The sequence below is a fragment of the Periophthalmus magnuspinnatus genome, chromosome 23 (genome assembly GCF_009829125.3).
Source record: "Periophthalmus magnuspinnatus isolate fPerMag1 chromosome 23, fPerMag1.2.pri, whole genome shotgun sequence".
Classification (NCBI taxonomy): domain Eukaryota; kingdom Metazoa; phylum Chordata; class Actinopteri; order Gobiiformes; family Gobiidae; genus Periophthalmus; species Periophthalmus magnuspinnatus.
In genome coordinates this window covers 24,043,451-24,058,567 of record NC_047148.1, presented here as the reverse complement: position 1 = coordinate 24,058,567, position 15,117 = coordinate 24,043,451, and the positions used below count along the sequence as shown (strand labels likewise).

General features: G+C 48.0%; 1 protein-coding gene across 1 annotated transcript in view; it reads left to right on the top strand.

Annotated features, from left to right (window-relative positions):
• The window catches only part of lrrc75bb (leucine rich repeat containing 75Bb), a 28,205-nt gene continuing 13,088 nt past the window's right edge, over window positions 1-15,117 (top strand). Inside the window, exons 1-3 of the mRNA XM_033989853.2 lie at window positions 1-339; window positions 9,482-9,610; window positions 12,830-12,984. Coding sequence (XP_033845744.1) covers window positions 1-339; window positions 9,482-9,610; window positions 12,830-12,984 — 623 coding nt within the window. The remainder of the gene's footprint in view (window positions 340-9,481; window positions 9,611-12,829; window positions 12,985-15,117) is intronic.

Sequence of the window (15,117 nt, the reverse complement as noted above, 5' to 3'; positions counted from 1 at the left end):
ATGGGCTCCAAGTTGACGAGGCAGAGAAGTCTCGATTTTGACTCTAAATTGTCCAGGAGGAGACGCCAGAGGAATGACACGGACACGGAGAAGAGCGGCTCCAGGAGCGGCTCCAGGAGCGCCTCCAGGAGCGCCTCCAGGAGCGGCTCCAGCAGCGCCTCCAGGAGCGGAGGGGACTGCGTGTTTACGTCGCTGATGCTCAAGTCCGACAAGCTCCTGCTGCGCAAAAGCCAACGCAGCCCGTACGAGCGGAGGGTGGCGTGGATCCGGGACATACAGACACTGCTCCGGGAACAGAAGCTGGAGGAAGCCGCAGAAGTGCTTCAGCTGCTGCGAAAGGTGAGGAAGGAAACTCAAGTATTTCAAATGAAAGCACACCTCTAAAAACAAACTAATAATAATAATAATAATAATAATAATAATAATAATAGTGCTTTACAGGTACAATACAATTTACAATAAATAAACTGACAGACAGGGAGTTTATATCCACAACATAAATGTGTTTCTTCCATCTGGAGATGGGCCATTTATCAAAGGATCTTCAGATCTGTGTTCGTTTCATTATCAGACTGAAAAGGTTCAGTTAAACTCATGCATGTGGTCAGTGGTCAAGCATCAGGTCTGGACACCTGCCCAGTCTGAGGCTGGACTCTGGGCCATGTCCTGAATATTAACAAACGCACAAAGACACACTGTAGTGTGTGTGTAACAGAGACACTGTAGTGTGTGTGTAACAGAGACACTTTAGTGTGTGTGTAACAGAGACACTGTAGTGTGTGTGTGTGTGTAACAGAGACACTTTAGTGTGTGTGTAACAGAGACACTTTAGTGTGTGTGTAACAGAGACACTGTAGTGTGTGTGTAACAGAGACACTGTAGTGTGTGTGTAACAGAGACACTTTAGTGTGTGTGTAACAGAGACACTGTAGTGTGTGTGTAACAGAGACACTGTAGTGTGTGTGTAACAGAGACACTGTAGTGTGTGTGTGTGTGTGTAACAGAGACACTTTAGTTTGTGTGCGTGTGTGTAACAGAGACACTTTAGTGTGTGTGTAACAGAGACACTGTAGTGTGTGTGTGTGTGTGTGTGTGTAACAGAGACACTTTAGTGTGTGTGTAACAGAGACACTGTAGTGTGTGTGTGTGTGTGTGTGTGTGTAACAGAGACACTTTAGTGTGTGTGTAACAGAGACACTTTAGTTTGTGTGCGTGTGTGTAACAGAGACACTTTAGTTTGTGCGTGAGCTTCTAAAGCCCAGAGGAAACACTGTTTTCAGGCAGAAAAAGGGTTCAGACATTCTACACAGTTGAAGCACAACATGAGGCAGTGTAATCTTTAGATTATAAGATTGTGTTTAAATCCTGGATTATTATTATATGTAATAATCAGAGCTCACAGCTGATGGAGCTGCTGCACGTCACTGTGGAGCGCGGGTCAGACGAGTCCTGCCCAGATGAACAAATATTAAAGGTACAATACCTCAGATTGTAATCATTAAATGGTTTATTATTGTCTTTTTAAAATGCTTCATAATTACACATCTGATTCTCAATAAGAGACTCCTTATGTGTAAATGGACATTTCATCCTGATCTAACATGAACCAGAGATAAACTGGAATAGTTCCGTGTGAATCTCAGATGTTGATGTCATTTACATGTTTCAAGTACAAAGTGCAGGTCTCCCACAGACCCTGAGCTTTGGGTCATGTGTTTATCAGAGTGTGCCAGGTGTGTGAGAGAAAACCCCAGATGTCACAATAATAATATAACTCCTAGTATTTAATAAAATATAAACACTCTTTATTTACCAGATCATTTCACGACTGGGCAGAAGAAACAAGCTTTGGTAGACCTGACTTTTGAGTCCACGAGCTTCTTATTCAAAGTGATGCATCAAACTGTGCCTCACCGCAAATGAAACTCACTGTCAAAATATAAATGGGAGAGGTCACATGGAGACTGTCAATTTACAGGGACCCGACTTAAACCAGGACTGAAATAAGAGTCAAAAATCAAACCAGCTCTTTTGGCTGTGTAAACACAAGTCATCTGAGAATATAAACACAAGTCATCTGAGAATATAAACACAAGTCCACTCCATCTGAGAATATAAACACAAGTCCACTCCATCTGAGAATATAAACACAAGTCCACTAGTTGTGTCTCTGTCAGTGTTTATGTGTTTGTAGCTTTCATTACAGACACAGTCACGTCTTATAAAAATCTCTTTGACCTCCACTCGTGCCCTTGTCGTTGTGAGTCTCATAAGAGACGTCTGGGCGAGTTTGATTTTGACGTTTCATCCAATCAGCTCGAAGTTTTCACCCGAATGTTCTGCCTTTTCCGCAGTGCTTTTAATGGGAGCCGTCCCAGACTTCACACATCAGTTTGACCTCTGCAGGTTTGACTGTAAAATCATCATGAAGCTGCGACTCCAGTCTTCCCGGTGCTCACCGAGGACAAGCCTGTTGTAGCGTTAGCATTTGGGGCCAGAGTGTCTAATAACAATGAGGCCTGAGAGGGGACCGGCTGGAGACCTCCACCTTTGTGGTGGTGCAGCAGTAAAACAGCTTTGACTCTTTGAGAAGATGATCACCTTAAGATGACGAAGGTCCACAACATGTTTCATTTGAAAGAGAAAAGACAGAACTCCTGTTGCAGCATCAGCTCTGGGCCCTTTGTTTACTCTGACGTTTAGCGTCAGAGTAAACAAAGGGTGAGCGAATACAAAGTATATTAGTACAAATACTATCAGTTACATAATGTAAACTAATGTAAACATAGACATCATCACGAGCGCTAGGTCTTAAAGCATGACCTTTAACCTTGACTCCGTTCTTCTTCACATATTTACTATTTACAGCATCTCTGACATAAGCAGAGGCTCACGTTTATGTTCTGGTTAAGAGGACCTTCTCCTTCACCTGTTTGCTTCAAGTTAGAGTTTCTGCTTCGATTCAATTCAAACTGAAACATATTTGTAAAGAAACTGACACATGTCGACATCCAGTGAGAAGCTGATTTGTGTCTGAGCTTCAGTCACAGTTCAGAGACTTCAGTGGTTAGTTCTGTTTTGTAGCTTAAAAGCTGAGAGCACAGAGTGATGCACACACAGAGTGATGCACACACAGAGTGGTGCACACACAGAGTGATGCACACAGAGTGATGCACACAGAGTGATGCACACAGAGTGATGCACACACAGAGTGATGCACACACAGAGTGATGCACACAGAGTGATGCACACAGAGTGATGCACACAGAGTGATGCACACACAGAGTGATGCACACACAGAGTGATGCACACAGAGTGATGCACACACTGCTTCTGTATGTGCATCTTTACATGGAACAAACACATTTCATCAGCGTTCAGTGTTTGAGGCTAGAGTTTTATTATTAATATTTAGTGTGACAGGTTTTTAGAAGCCAACTCTTCAGTGTACTCTGTGTACTCAGTGTACTCAGTGTACTCTGTGTACTCAGAGTACACTGAGTACTCAGTGTACTCAGTGTACTCTGTGTACTCTGTGTACTCTGTGTACTCTGTGTACTCAGTGTACTCAGTGTACTCTGTGCGCTCAGTGTACTCTGTGTGCCCTGTGTACTCAGTGTACTCAGTGTACTCAGTGTACTCTGTGTACTCTGTGTACTCAGTATACTCAGTGTACTCAGTGTACTCTGTGTACTCAGTGTACTCTGTGTGCCCAGTGTACTCAGTGTACTCAGTGTACTCTGTGTACTCTGTGTACTCTGTGTGCTCAGTGTACTCTGTGTACTCTGTGTACTCTGTGTACTCTGTGTACTCAGTGTGCTCAGTGTACTCTGTGTACTCTGTGTACTCTGTGTACTCAGTGTACTCAGTGTACTCTGTGTACTCTGTGTACTCTGTGTACTCTGTGTACTCTGTGTACTCAGTGTACTCAGTGTACTCTGTGTACTCAGTGTACTCTGTGTACTCTGTGTACTCAGTGTACTCTGTGTACTCAGTATACTCAGTGTACTCTGTGTCGTGTCTTTGAGTGTGTAACTTCATCTCTTGTGGTTAAGGCTGGGAAAGATGACATCATTGTTTTTAATAGAAAAATGACAAACTGCCCCGTGTTTCAGCTCCAGCGGCTCCAGATGAACCTCGCCGTGTTGTAGCTGCGCTCGCCTCTTTGTGCTGGAGGCGAAGCCGCTATAGGCCACGTAAGACTTCATCAGGGAAATGTCAACTCGGATTCTCCGTGTGACGTGATACGGCTTAAAAAACCAGACCGTCAATGCAAAGGTCAAAGGTTAAAGTGCATCTTATACATAAACGTGGAGTCACATGACCGCTGACATCACGGCGCCTCAAATGGCAGAACTGGCTCTGACTCTGCAGTAAAACAAAGATCATTTTAATGAAGCTTGTGCGGGTTGTTTTGTAATAAAGACTTTTTTCACCTAAGAAAAGGAATGTGAAGGAACAACAGATCGACTGTACCTCCAACATCACAGAAGAGTTAAGATCATAAGAAGCTAAAGCTGCACTCTGTAACTTTTCTTGTGGGGAATCCACCTCCTGCTCGTCTCCATGTAGATGTTTTTGCTTTACCTAGAATGTTCCACAATATGGTATTAAAGTGATCTGTAGCATTCATTTCATTGTAAGTGTTTTTACTTCTCAAAAACACAGTGAGAGACATATATTGTCTGTGGAGACCCTCAGTCGTCCAGGTCTGATCCAGACCAAACAACGAAGTTCAATCTGTCAACTGGACAAATCTTGTAGGAGTGAAGACGTTTCTCTGCTCATCCAAGTCTCTTCTTCACTTCTGGTCAGATGCTGGTGGCCACTGCCTTAAATCTAACTGAGGGGAGGGGCTAACTACACTGAAACTGTAAACAGCTGTTGTCTCCAGTTTCAGCTGAAACGACCCTATTCAGCCTTAACGACCCTGATATTGTTCTCATTGTTCTGGGTCTGAGGATGGAGTTGTAGATGGGGGAGAGATTATGTCTCTCCCCCAGTAGGGCTAGAAGCTAAACTCACATTGTCGAGTGAGATTATCTGATCTGACAGAGAATCTCTTTGACCTTTGGGACCAACGACAATGACCTCTGTTTTTTCAGGATTTAAGAGCAGGTAATTCAAGGTCATCCAGGTTTTGATGTCCTTCACACAGACACTGAGTTTATCTATTTGATCAGTCTGATTTGGTTTCATTGATAAGTACAGCTGAGTGTCATCAGCGTAGCAGTGAAAATTAATGCCATGTTTTCTGATATGTTTCCCAATGGCAACATATACAGAGTAAATAGGATTGGACCAAGCACAGATCCTTGTGGAACACCACAGGCTACTTTAGAACAGGGAGAGGTGCTCTGGTTTATACTAACAAACTGGTACCTATCTGATAGATAGGATTTAAACCATTTGAGGGCGGTCCCTCTGATTCCAATGTCACATTCTAACCTCTGCAGTAGAATGTTGTGATCAATGGTGTCAAACGCTGCACTGAGGTCCAGTAGGACCAGGACTGAAGCCAGCCCGTTATCAGCAGCTAGTAGTAAATCATTTGTTACTTTAAGCAGTGCAGTCTCTGTGCTGCGGTGAGCTCTGAATCCAGATTGAAATTTTTCAAATATATTATTGTCCTGCAGGTGGCGGCAGAGCTGTTTCACCACAACTCGTTCTAGAATTTTTGAGAGGAAGGGAAGATTAGAGATAGGTCTATAGTTGACTAGTTCATCAGGATTTAGGTTAGGTTTTTTCAAAAGGGGTTGTGGTTGTGGTGGGGGTGTGTCCCACAGTTTCACCTGAGGAGCCCACAGCACAGGGAGAAAAAAAATCATACTCAACAAATCAAAACAAACAGAAGCAGAGACAGGTGAAGGATCGAATAATGGATCATGTGGAAATTCATGTTTTAGAGAAATGAAAATAAAAATCTCGATAAAGAGATACTAAAACATACTGTATATCGAGCCAACGGTCAAGTTTTTTGTGTTTTGGAGGAGCAGACCAGCTGATGAAGAGGAGCAGGACCAGCTGATGAAGAGGAGCAGACCAGCTGATGAAGAGGAGCAGACCAGCTGATGAAGAGGAGCAGGACCAGCTGATGAAGAGGAGCAGGACCAGCTGATGAAGAGGAGCAGGACCAGCTGATGAAGAGGAGCAGGACCAACTGATGAAGAGGAGCAGGACCAGCTGATGAAGAGGAGCAGGACCAGCTGATGAAGAGGAGCAGGACAAGCTGATGAAGAGGAGCAGGACCAACTGATGAAGAGGAGCAGGACCAGCTGATGAAGAGGAGCAGGACCAGCTGAAGAAGAGGAGCAGGACCAGCTGATGAAGAGGAGCAGGACCAACTGATGAAGAGGAGCAGGACCAGCTGATGAAGAGGAGCAGACCAATTAATGAAGAGGAGCAGGACCAGCTGAAGAAGAGGAGCAGGACCAGCTGATGAAGAGGAGCAGGACCAATTAATGAAGAGGAGCAGGACCAGCTGAAGAAGAGGAGCAGGACCAGCTGATGAAGAGGAGCAGGACCAACTGATGAAGAGGAGCAGGACCAGCTGATGAAGAGGAGCAGGACCAGCTGATGAAGAGGAGCAGGACCAGCTGATGAAGAGGAGCAGGACCAGCTGAAGAAGAGGAGCAGGACCAGCTGAAGAAGAGGAGCAGGACCAGCTGATGAAGAGGAGCAGGACCAGCTGATGAAGAGGAGCAGGACCAGCTGATGAAGAGGAGCAGACCAATTAATGAAGAGGAGCAGGACCAGCTGATGAAGAGGAGCAGGACCAACTGATGAAGAGGAGCAGGACCAGCTGATGAAGAGGAGCAGGACCAGCTGATGAAGAGGAGCAGGACCAGCTGATGAAGAGGAGCAGGACCAACTGATGAAGAGGAGCAGGACCAGCTGATGAAGAGGAGCAGGACCAGCTGAAGAAGAGGAGCAGGACCAGCTGATGAAGAGGAGCAGGACCAACTGATGAAGAGGAGCAGGACCAGCTGATGAAGAGGAGCAGACCAATTAATGAAGAGGAGCAGGACCAGCTGAAGAAGAGGAGCAGGACCAGCTGATGAAGAGGAGCAGGACCAATTAATGAAGAGGAGCAGGACCAGCTGAAGAAGAGGAGCAGGACCAGCTGATGAAGAGGAGCAGGACCAACTGATGAAGAGGAGCAGGACCAGCTGATGAAGAGGAGCAGGACCAGCTGATGAAGAGGAGCAGGACCAGCTGATGAAGAGGAGCAGGACCAGCTGAAGAAGAGGAGCAGGACCAGCTGAAGAAGAGGAGCAGGACCAGCTGATGAAGAGGAGCAGGACCAGCTGATGAAGAGGAGCAGGACCAGCTGATGAAGAGGAGCAGACCAATTAATGAAGAGGAGCAGGACCAGCTGATGAAGAGGAGCAGGACCAACTGATGAAGAGGAGCAGGACCAGCTGATGAAGAGGAGCAGGACCAGCTGAAGAAGAGGAGCAGGACCAGCTGAAGAAGAGGAGCAGGACCAGCTGATGAAGAGGAGCAGGACCAGCTGATGAAGAGGAGCAGACCAATTAATGAAGAGGAGCAGGACCAGCTGAAGAAGAGGAGCAGGACCAGCTGATGAAGAGGAGCAGGACCAACTGATGAAGAGGAGCAGGACCAGCTGATGAAGAGGAGCAGGACCAATTAATGAAGAGGAGCAGGACCAGCTGATGAAGAGGAGCAGGACCAACTGATGAAGAGGAGCAGGACCAGCTGATGAAGAGGAGCAGGACCAGTTGATGAAGAGGAGCAGGACCAGTTGATGAAGAGGAGCAGGACCAACTGATGAAGAGGAGCAGGACCAGCTGAAGAAGAGGAGCAGGACCAGCTGATGAAGAGGAGCAGGACCAACTGATGAAGAGGAGCAGGACCAGCTGATGAAGAGGAGCAGGACCAATTAATGAAGAGGAGCAGGACCAGCTGATGAAGAGGAGCAGGACCAGCTGATGAAGAGGAGCAGGACCAACTGATGAAGAGGAGCAGGACCAGCTGATGAAGAGGAGCAGGACCAGCTGATGAAGAGGAGCAGGACCAGCTGAAGAAGAGGAGCAGGACCAGCTGAAGAAGAGGAGCAGGACCAGCTGATGAAGAGGAGCAGGACCAACTGATGAAGAGGAGCAGGACCAGCTGATGAAGAGGAGCAGGACCAGCTGATGAAGAGGAGCAGACCAGCTGATGAAGAGGAGCAGGACCAGCTGATGAAGAGGAGCAGGACCAGCTGATGAAGAGGAGCAGGACCAGCTGATGAAGAGGAGCAGACCAGCTGATGAAGAGGAGCAGGACCAGCTGATGAAGAGGAGCAGGACCAGCTGATGAAGAGGAGCAGGACCAGCTGATGAAGAGGAGCAGGACCAGCTGATGAAGAGGAGCAGGACCAGCTGATGAAGTTGCAGTGTTTATTTACAATGTGTGAATAATAGTTCAACAAAGTCAATAGTTCAGGCGGGGAACAGGAGACGAGATGCGGGTCAGGATCCAGGGGCGGGGCGAGCGGCGCAGTGGGGCTGGCAGAGCGGACAGCACCGGGGTAGGAAACCGAGAGCGAGCCAGGGTCCGGGAACGAGGAGTGTAGGGACGGAGACAGGGCAATCAGAGACAGAACCAGGAGCAGGGAGTGGAGCGGGGTCCAGAGACAGAGAGCGGTGAACAAGACGAGGCAAGACTGTACCAGGGTGGAGAGACGAGGCAGGAGCGGAGCCGGGAGCCGGGAAGGTCCAGAGAACCAGATCTGGAGGGCAGCATACAGGAGACCAATGAGCAGGGTAAAAAGACAAAAATGCTAAATCAAGACAAGCTAGAGTATTCGTGTGAACACATGAACGATCTGGCACCGAGTGTCTGGTCCTCGGTCCTCTTATTCCCGGCAAGTGGTGGTGATTGCGCTGATCAGCTGCAGGTGCGCGCGGGAGGAGCCAGAAGCTCAGCCCAGCTCCGGATCCGGCAGGATGGGGAGGGAAGGAACAGGGCAGGCGACAAAACAGGGACAGGAATAGTGCGGATCGTGACAAATATTCTCTTAAAATAAAACAAATATTTTGAAAAGGATCCACAAAGAGCAGATTTTAAAATGATGAAATAGCTGCAGTTTAATCTCACAAACACTTCTGTGGTTCATTTGGATCGATTCTCGACTAGAAGATGTTTCTCGTGGAGAGTGAAAATATGTTGGTCCAATTTAAACCTTGTGATTCCGAGTTTCATATTTTTATGTAAATGTTTCATTTTGATTGACTTTGAGAAGCAGCTCTGTTCAGTTTGGCTCTAGTCTCATGTGTGAGTGTAAACCCACCTCTGCACCCACCACAGGCTCTAGAACTCTCTAGAATGCATTATAATGCTGAAATAACACAGCGTCGATCAAAGCTCATTATCTCCTGTAATCTGAAGAGCTTCAGCATCAACACTTTGATGTTCTGCTCCTTTGAAGTTCTTTTGTTCTCACAGGACTTGGGACTAAGTTCTTCTGTTTTTACAGGACTTGGGGCTCCAGGGAACCTCTCTCGATGATATTTTGTACAAGAATGCAGCTTTCCTCAATCTGGTGGACCCGATCTCCCATGAACTCCTGCTCCGTCTGGCCAGGGACCTGCAGTGTCCCAAAAGGGTACGACTGTTTTATGTTGCGTTTTACACTGAGGTAATGAAATGTAAACATTTGTAACATGAAAAAACAGTTCTCTCTTATATTCTCTGGAGAGAGGGGAGTGATACACATGTGTGATAAGGACACGCCTCATTTCTATTTCGCTCGCAGCCGCCTTGGCGCGGAACAGTTGTGGAGTGTTTCAATTACAAGTGTCCACTTTTAGGCGTTACACAGGACTAGCAAGCCTACCAACACGTGACGTAGTAAACACCGGTGCTACAGTCGCATCAACACAGATCAACAGTGGAACAACAACGAGCTCGCGGGGTGAGACTGGACACCACGCAGTCAGTGAACCAACAGCACACCAGCAGCACACCAGCAACACACCAGCAGCACACCAGCAACACACCAGCAGCACACCAGCAACACGCCAGCAACACACCAGCAGTACACCAGCAGCACACCAGCAACACACCAGCAGCACACTAGCAGTACACCAGCAACACACCAGCAGCACACCAGCAACACGCCAGCAACACACCAGCAGTACACCAGCAACACACCAGCAGCACACCAGCAGCACACCAGCAACACACCAGCAGCACACCAGCAACACGCCAGCAACACACCAGCAGTACACCAGCAGCACACCAGCAACACACCAGCAGCACACTAGCAGTACACCAGCAACACACCAGCAGCACACCAGCAACACGCCAGCAACACACCAGCAGTACACCAGCAGCACACCAGCAACACACCAGCAGCACACTAGCAGTACACCAGCAACACACCAGCAACACACCAGCAGCACACTAGCAGTACACCAGCAACACACCAGCAACACACCAGCAGCACACTAGCAGTACACCAGCAACACACCAGCAGCACACCAGCAACACGCCAGCAGCACACCAGCAGTACACCAGCAACACGCCAGCAGCACACCAGCAAGACACCAGCAACACACCAGCAACACACCAGCAACACACCAGCAGCACACCAGCAGCACACCAGCAGCACACCAGCAGCACACCAGCAACACACCAGCAGCACACCAGCAACACACCAGCAGCACACCAGCAACACGCCAGCAGCACGCCAGCAACACACCAGCAGCACACCAGCAGCACACCAGCAGCACACCAGCAACACACCAGCAACACACCAGCAGTACACCAGCAACACACCAGCAGCACGCCAGCAACACACCAGCAACACACCAGCAGCACGCCAGCAACACGCCAGCAACACACCAGCAGCACACCAGCAGCACGCCAGCAACACGCCAGCAGTACACCAGCAACACACCAGCAGCACACCAGCAACACGCCAGCAGCACACCAGCAACACACCAGCAACACGCCAGCAGCACACCAGCAACACACCAGCAGCACACCAGCAACACACCAGCAACACGCCAGCAGCACACCAGCAACACACCAGCAGTACACCAGCAGCACACCAGCAGCACACCAGCAACACACCAGCAGTACACCAGCAGCACACCAGCAGCACACCAGCAACACGCCAGCAGCACACCAGCAACACACCAGCAACACACCAGCAACACACCAGCAACACACCAGCAGCACACCAGCAACACGCCAGCAGCACGCCAGCAACACACCAGCAGCACACCAGCAACACACCAGCAGCACACCAGCAGTACACCAGCAGCACACCAGCAACACACCAGCAGCACACTAGCAGTACACCAGCAACACACCAGCAGCACACCAGCAACACGCCAGCAGCACACCAGCAGCACACCAGCAACACACCAGCAGCACACCAGCAACACGCCAGCAGCACACCAGCAGCACACCAGCAACACGCCAGCAGCACACCAGCAGCACACCAGCAGCACACCAGCAACACGCCAGCAGCACACCAGCAACACACCAGCAACACGCCAGCAGCACACCAGCAACACACCAGCAGCACACCAGCAACACACCAGCAACACGCCAGCAGCACACCAGCAACACACCAGCAGTACACCAGCAGCACACCAGCAGCACACCAGCAACACGCCAGCAGCACACCAGCAACACGCCAGCAGCACACCAGCAGCACACTAGTAGCAGCACGTGACATTTTGATCTTCATTAAGATGCAAAAAACAGATAGAAACATAAAATAATCGTTTCTCACCAGACGCCGACCTGATCACGTGACTCACCGCCGTGTTTCTAGTGAGGTGACTTATATGTTGAGCTGGAGTGCTTCACTGACCTATTCAGCTGTTTCCTGTTTATCGACTCCCATCAACATAAAAAATAGGACATTTGCAGCATATAATTCTATGAGCAGTAGCAAATGCATTAAATAAAGAGAGGTTAAAACGTGGCATTGAAAAGATACATGAAATAAATGCCAAAAACTGACGATAAACTGGCATTAGTTTAGTGTTTATGCTCGCGCTAACTTTAGCTTTAGCCGTGTCTCACAGCGCCACAAACTTGGAATACTAAAACTGAAAATACTAAATGTCCCGTTGTGATCGGCTGAGATCAGCTTCATGAGATGCCTCAGTGCAGACGTGTGAGAAGCAGATGTGCTGGGTCCATGGCACATTAACAGCATCGAGCTGGTGCTAAAGGGAGCTGCAGACAGACCCACGGAACAAGCTCCTGACCACAGGAAACTGGACACACAGAGATCCAGACAGAAGAACACACAGGTCAGACAGAAGAACACACAGGTCAGACAGAAGAACACACAGGTCAGACAGAAGAACACACACAGGTCAGACAGAAGAACACACACAGGTCAGACAGAAGAACACAAGGGTCAGACAGAAGAACACACATAGGTCAGACAGAAGAACACACACAGGTCAGACAGAAGAACACACACAGGTCAGACAGAAGAACACACAGGTCAGACAGAAGAACACACAGGTCAGACAGAAGAACACACACAGGTCAGACAGAAGAACACACACAGGTCAGACAGAAGAACACACAGGTCAGACAGAAGAACACACACAGGTCAGACAGAAGAACACAAGGGTCAGACAGAAGAACACACACAGGTCAGACAGAAGAACACAAGGGTCAGACAGAAGAACACACAGGTCAGACAGAAGAACACACACAGGTCAGACAGAAGAACACAAGGGTCAGACAGAAGAACACACACAGGTCAGCTCTGTATGTGACTCACCTGAGCAGCTCTGTATGTGACAGAGTGACAAAGTTTCCAGCTGATTTATTTTTTGTGTTGCAGGAGACAGATTCATTCAAATCCACCAATAAGATTTGCCGACAGCTGATCTACCACCTGATGCCTCACTCCAAGTGGAGCCGACAGAGCGCGCCCAGAACCAAGTCTCACTCCAAGTGGAGCCGACAGAGCGTGCCAAGGACCAAATCTCAGGCCTGGTGAGTGTCATCACCAAACGCTAGACAGAGGCTAACAGGCAGAGGCTAACAGACAGAGGCTAACAGGCAGAGGCTAACAGACGGAGGCTAACAGACGGAGGCTAACAGACGGAGGCTAACAGGCGGAGGCTAACAGGCGGAGGCTAACAGGCGGAGGCTAACAGGCGGAGGCTAACAGGCGGAGGCTAACAGACGGAGGCTAACAGACGGAGGCTAACAGACGGAGGCTAACAGACGGAGGCTAACAGACGGAGGCTAACAGACGGAGGCTAACAGACAGAGGCTAACAGACAGAGGCTAACAGACAGAGGCTAACAGACTGAGGCTAACAGACTGAGGCTAACAGACAGAGGCTAACAGACTGAGGCTAACAGACTGAGGCTAACAGACAGAGGCTAACAGACAGAGGCTAACAGACAGAGGCTAACAGACTGAGGCTAACAGACTGAGGCTAACAGACAGAGGCTAACAGACTGAGGCTAACAGACTGAGGCTAACAGGCAGAGGCTAACAGGCAGAGGCTAACAGGCAGAGGCTAACAGTCTGCATACCAACATACAAACACTAACACACTGCATTTAGGAGAACACTATTATTACCACCGCAGCTTAAATGTCTTTTTTTCTGGCTCCACAAAAAACAGCAAGAGTTGATATTTTACTGAACAAGTTGTTGAAAAAATAAGTCAGGAATCACGTGTTTCTTTGTATTGATCACAATTTTGAGTAGATTTTTTTTCAATAAAATCGGCCAGTCTCCATTAAAAACTCGTATATACTTGGTTTTTTTGCTGCCCTAAGTTGAACAAAACCAGATCAGATTTGTACAAAGAGCTTATGGCTCATTTATACTGATGCTATAAAAACACATGGACCTCAGTGTCGTAACAGGTGAAGTTATGAAGTTATGTGGAATGTATGTCTTTTACGTGAATGTTGTTGGAGAAGTGAAATTCGTTGGGTGAAGTGAACGTCGTTGGGTGAAGTGAACGTCGTTGGGTGAAGTGAACGTCGTTGGGTGAAGTGAACGTCGTTGGGTGAAGTGAACGTCGTTGGGTGAAGTGAACGTCGTTGGGTGAAGTGAACGTCGTTGGGTGAAGTGAACGTCGTTGGGAGAAGTGAACGTCGTTGGGTGAAGTGAACGTCGTTGGGTGAAGTGAACGTCGTTGGGTGAAGTGAACGTCGTTGGGTGAAGTGAACGTCGTTGGGTGAAGTGAACGTCGTTGGGTGAAGTGAACGTCGTTGGGTGAAGCGAACGTCGTTGGGTGAAGTGAACGTCGTTGGGTGAAGCGAACGTCGTTGGGTGAAGTGAACGTCGTTGGGTGAAGTGAACGTCGTTAGGAGAAGCTGCTGGTTTCAGTCTTAATAACCCGTTTGTTGATCTCATCAGAAGAGACTGCGTAGCTTTATAACTTTTACCTTTCTGCTGTTGGAGTCAGTCACTTTCTGAGTATTTTAAAACACATTTCTTTCCCATTGATTTCCTTCTTCTCGTCTTTTCCTGTGGGCTTGTTTTTTCTCTTCTTTATTCTCTCCTTCTTCTTATGAGAGTCTGTTTTGTTCAACAGTTGCCTCACGCGCACACACACACACACACACACACACACAGCTCTGTGCAGTTTGAGTGGAGGCTCTGGGGAAACACTGTCAGACACAAAAATGGGGGGAGGTGAGACGACTGCAAAGCTGCACGATTACAAACCGCATCTCTCTCTTTCTCCCTCTCTCTGTCTCTCTTTCTCTCTGTCTATCTCTCTCTCTTTCTCTCTGTTTGTCTGTCTCTGTCTTTATGCTGTGAATTGAATTCATTTCATTCAACTCGTCAAATTGATAAATGATTGTAGATTCCTGCACACCACTACATCTGCATGAAAGAATTTTAAGGGGACTGCATCGTGTGTATATATATATATATATATATATATATATATATATATATATATATATATATATATATATATATATATATATATACACACACACACACACACACACACACACACACAGCTCCACTGAGTGATCCATGTGTGTGGTAATGAGTCATAGACTTGTAATCAGTCCAGGGGCAGTGCACAGGTTGGTCTTACGGGTTCTACAGTCTCGGGCGACCAGGAGCTGGTGTTTGGCTCCTCTG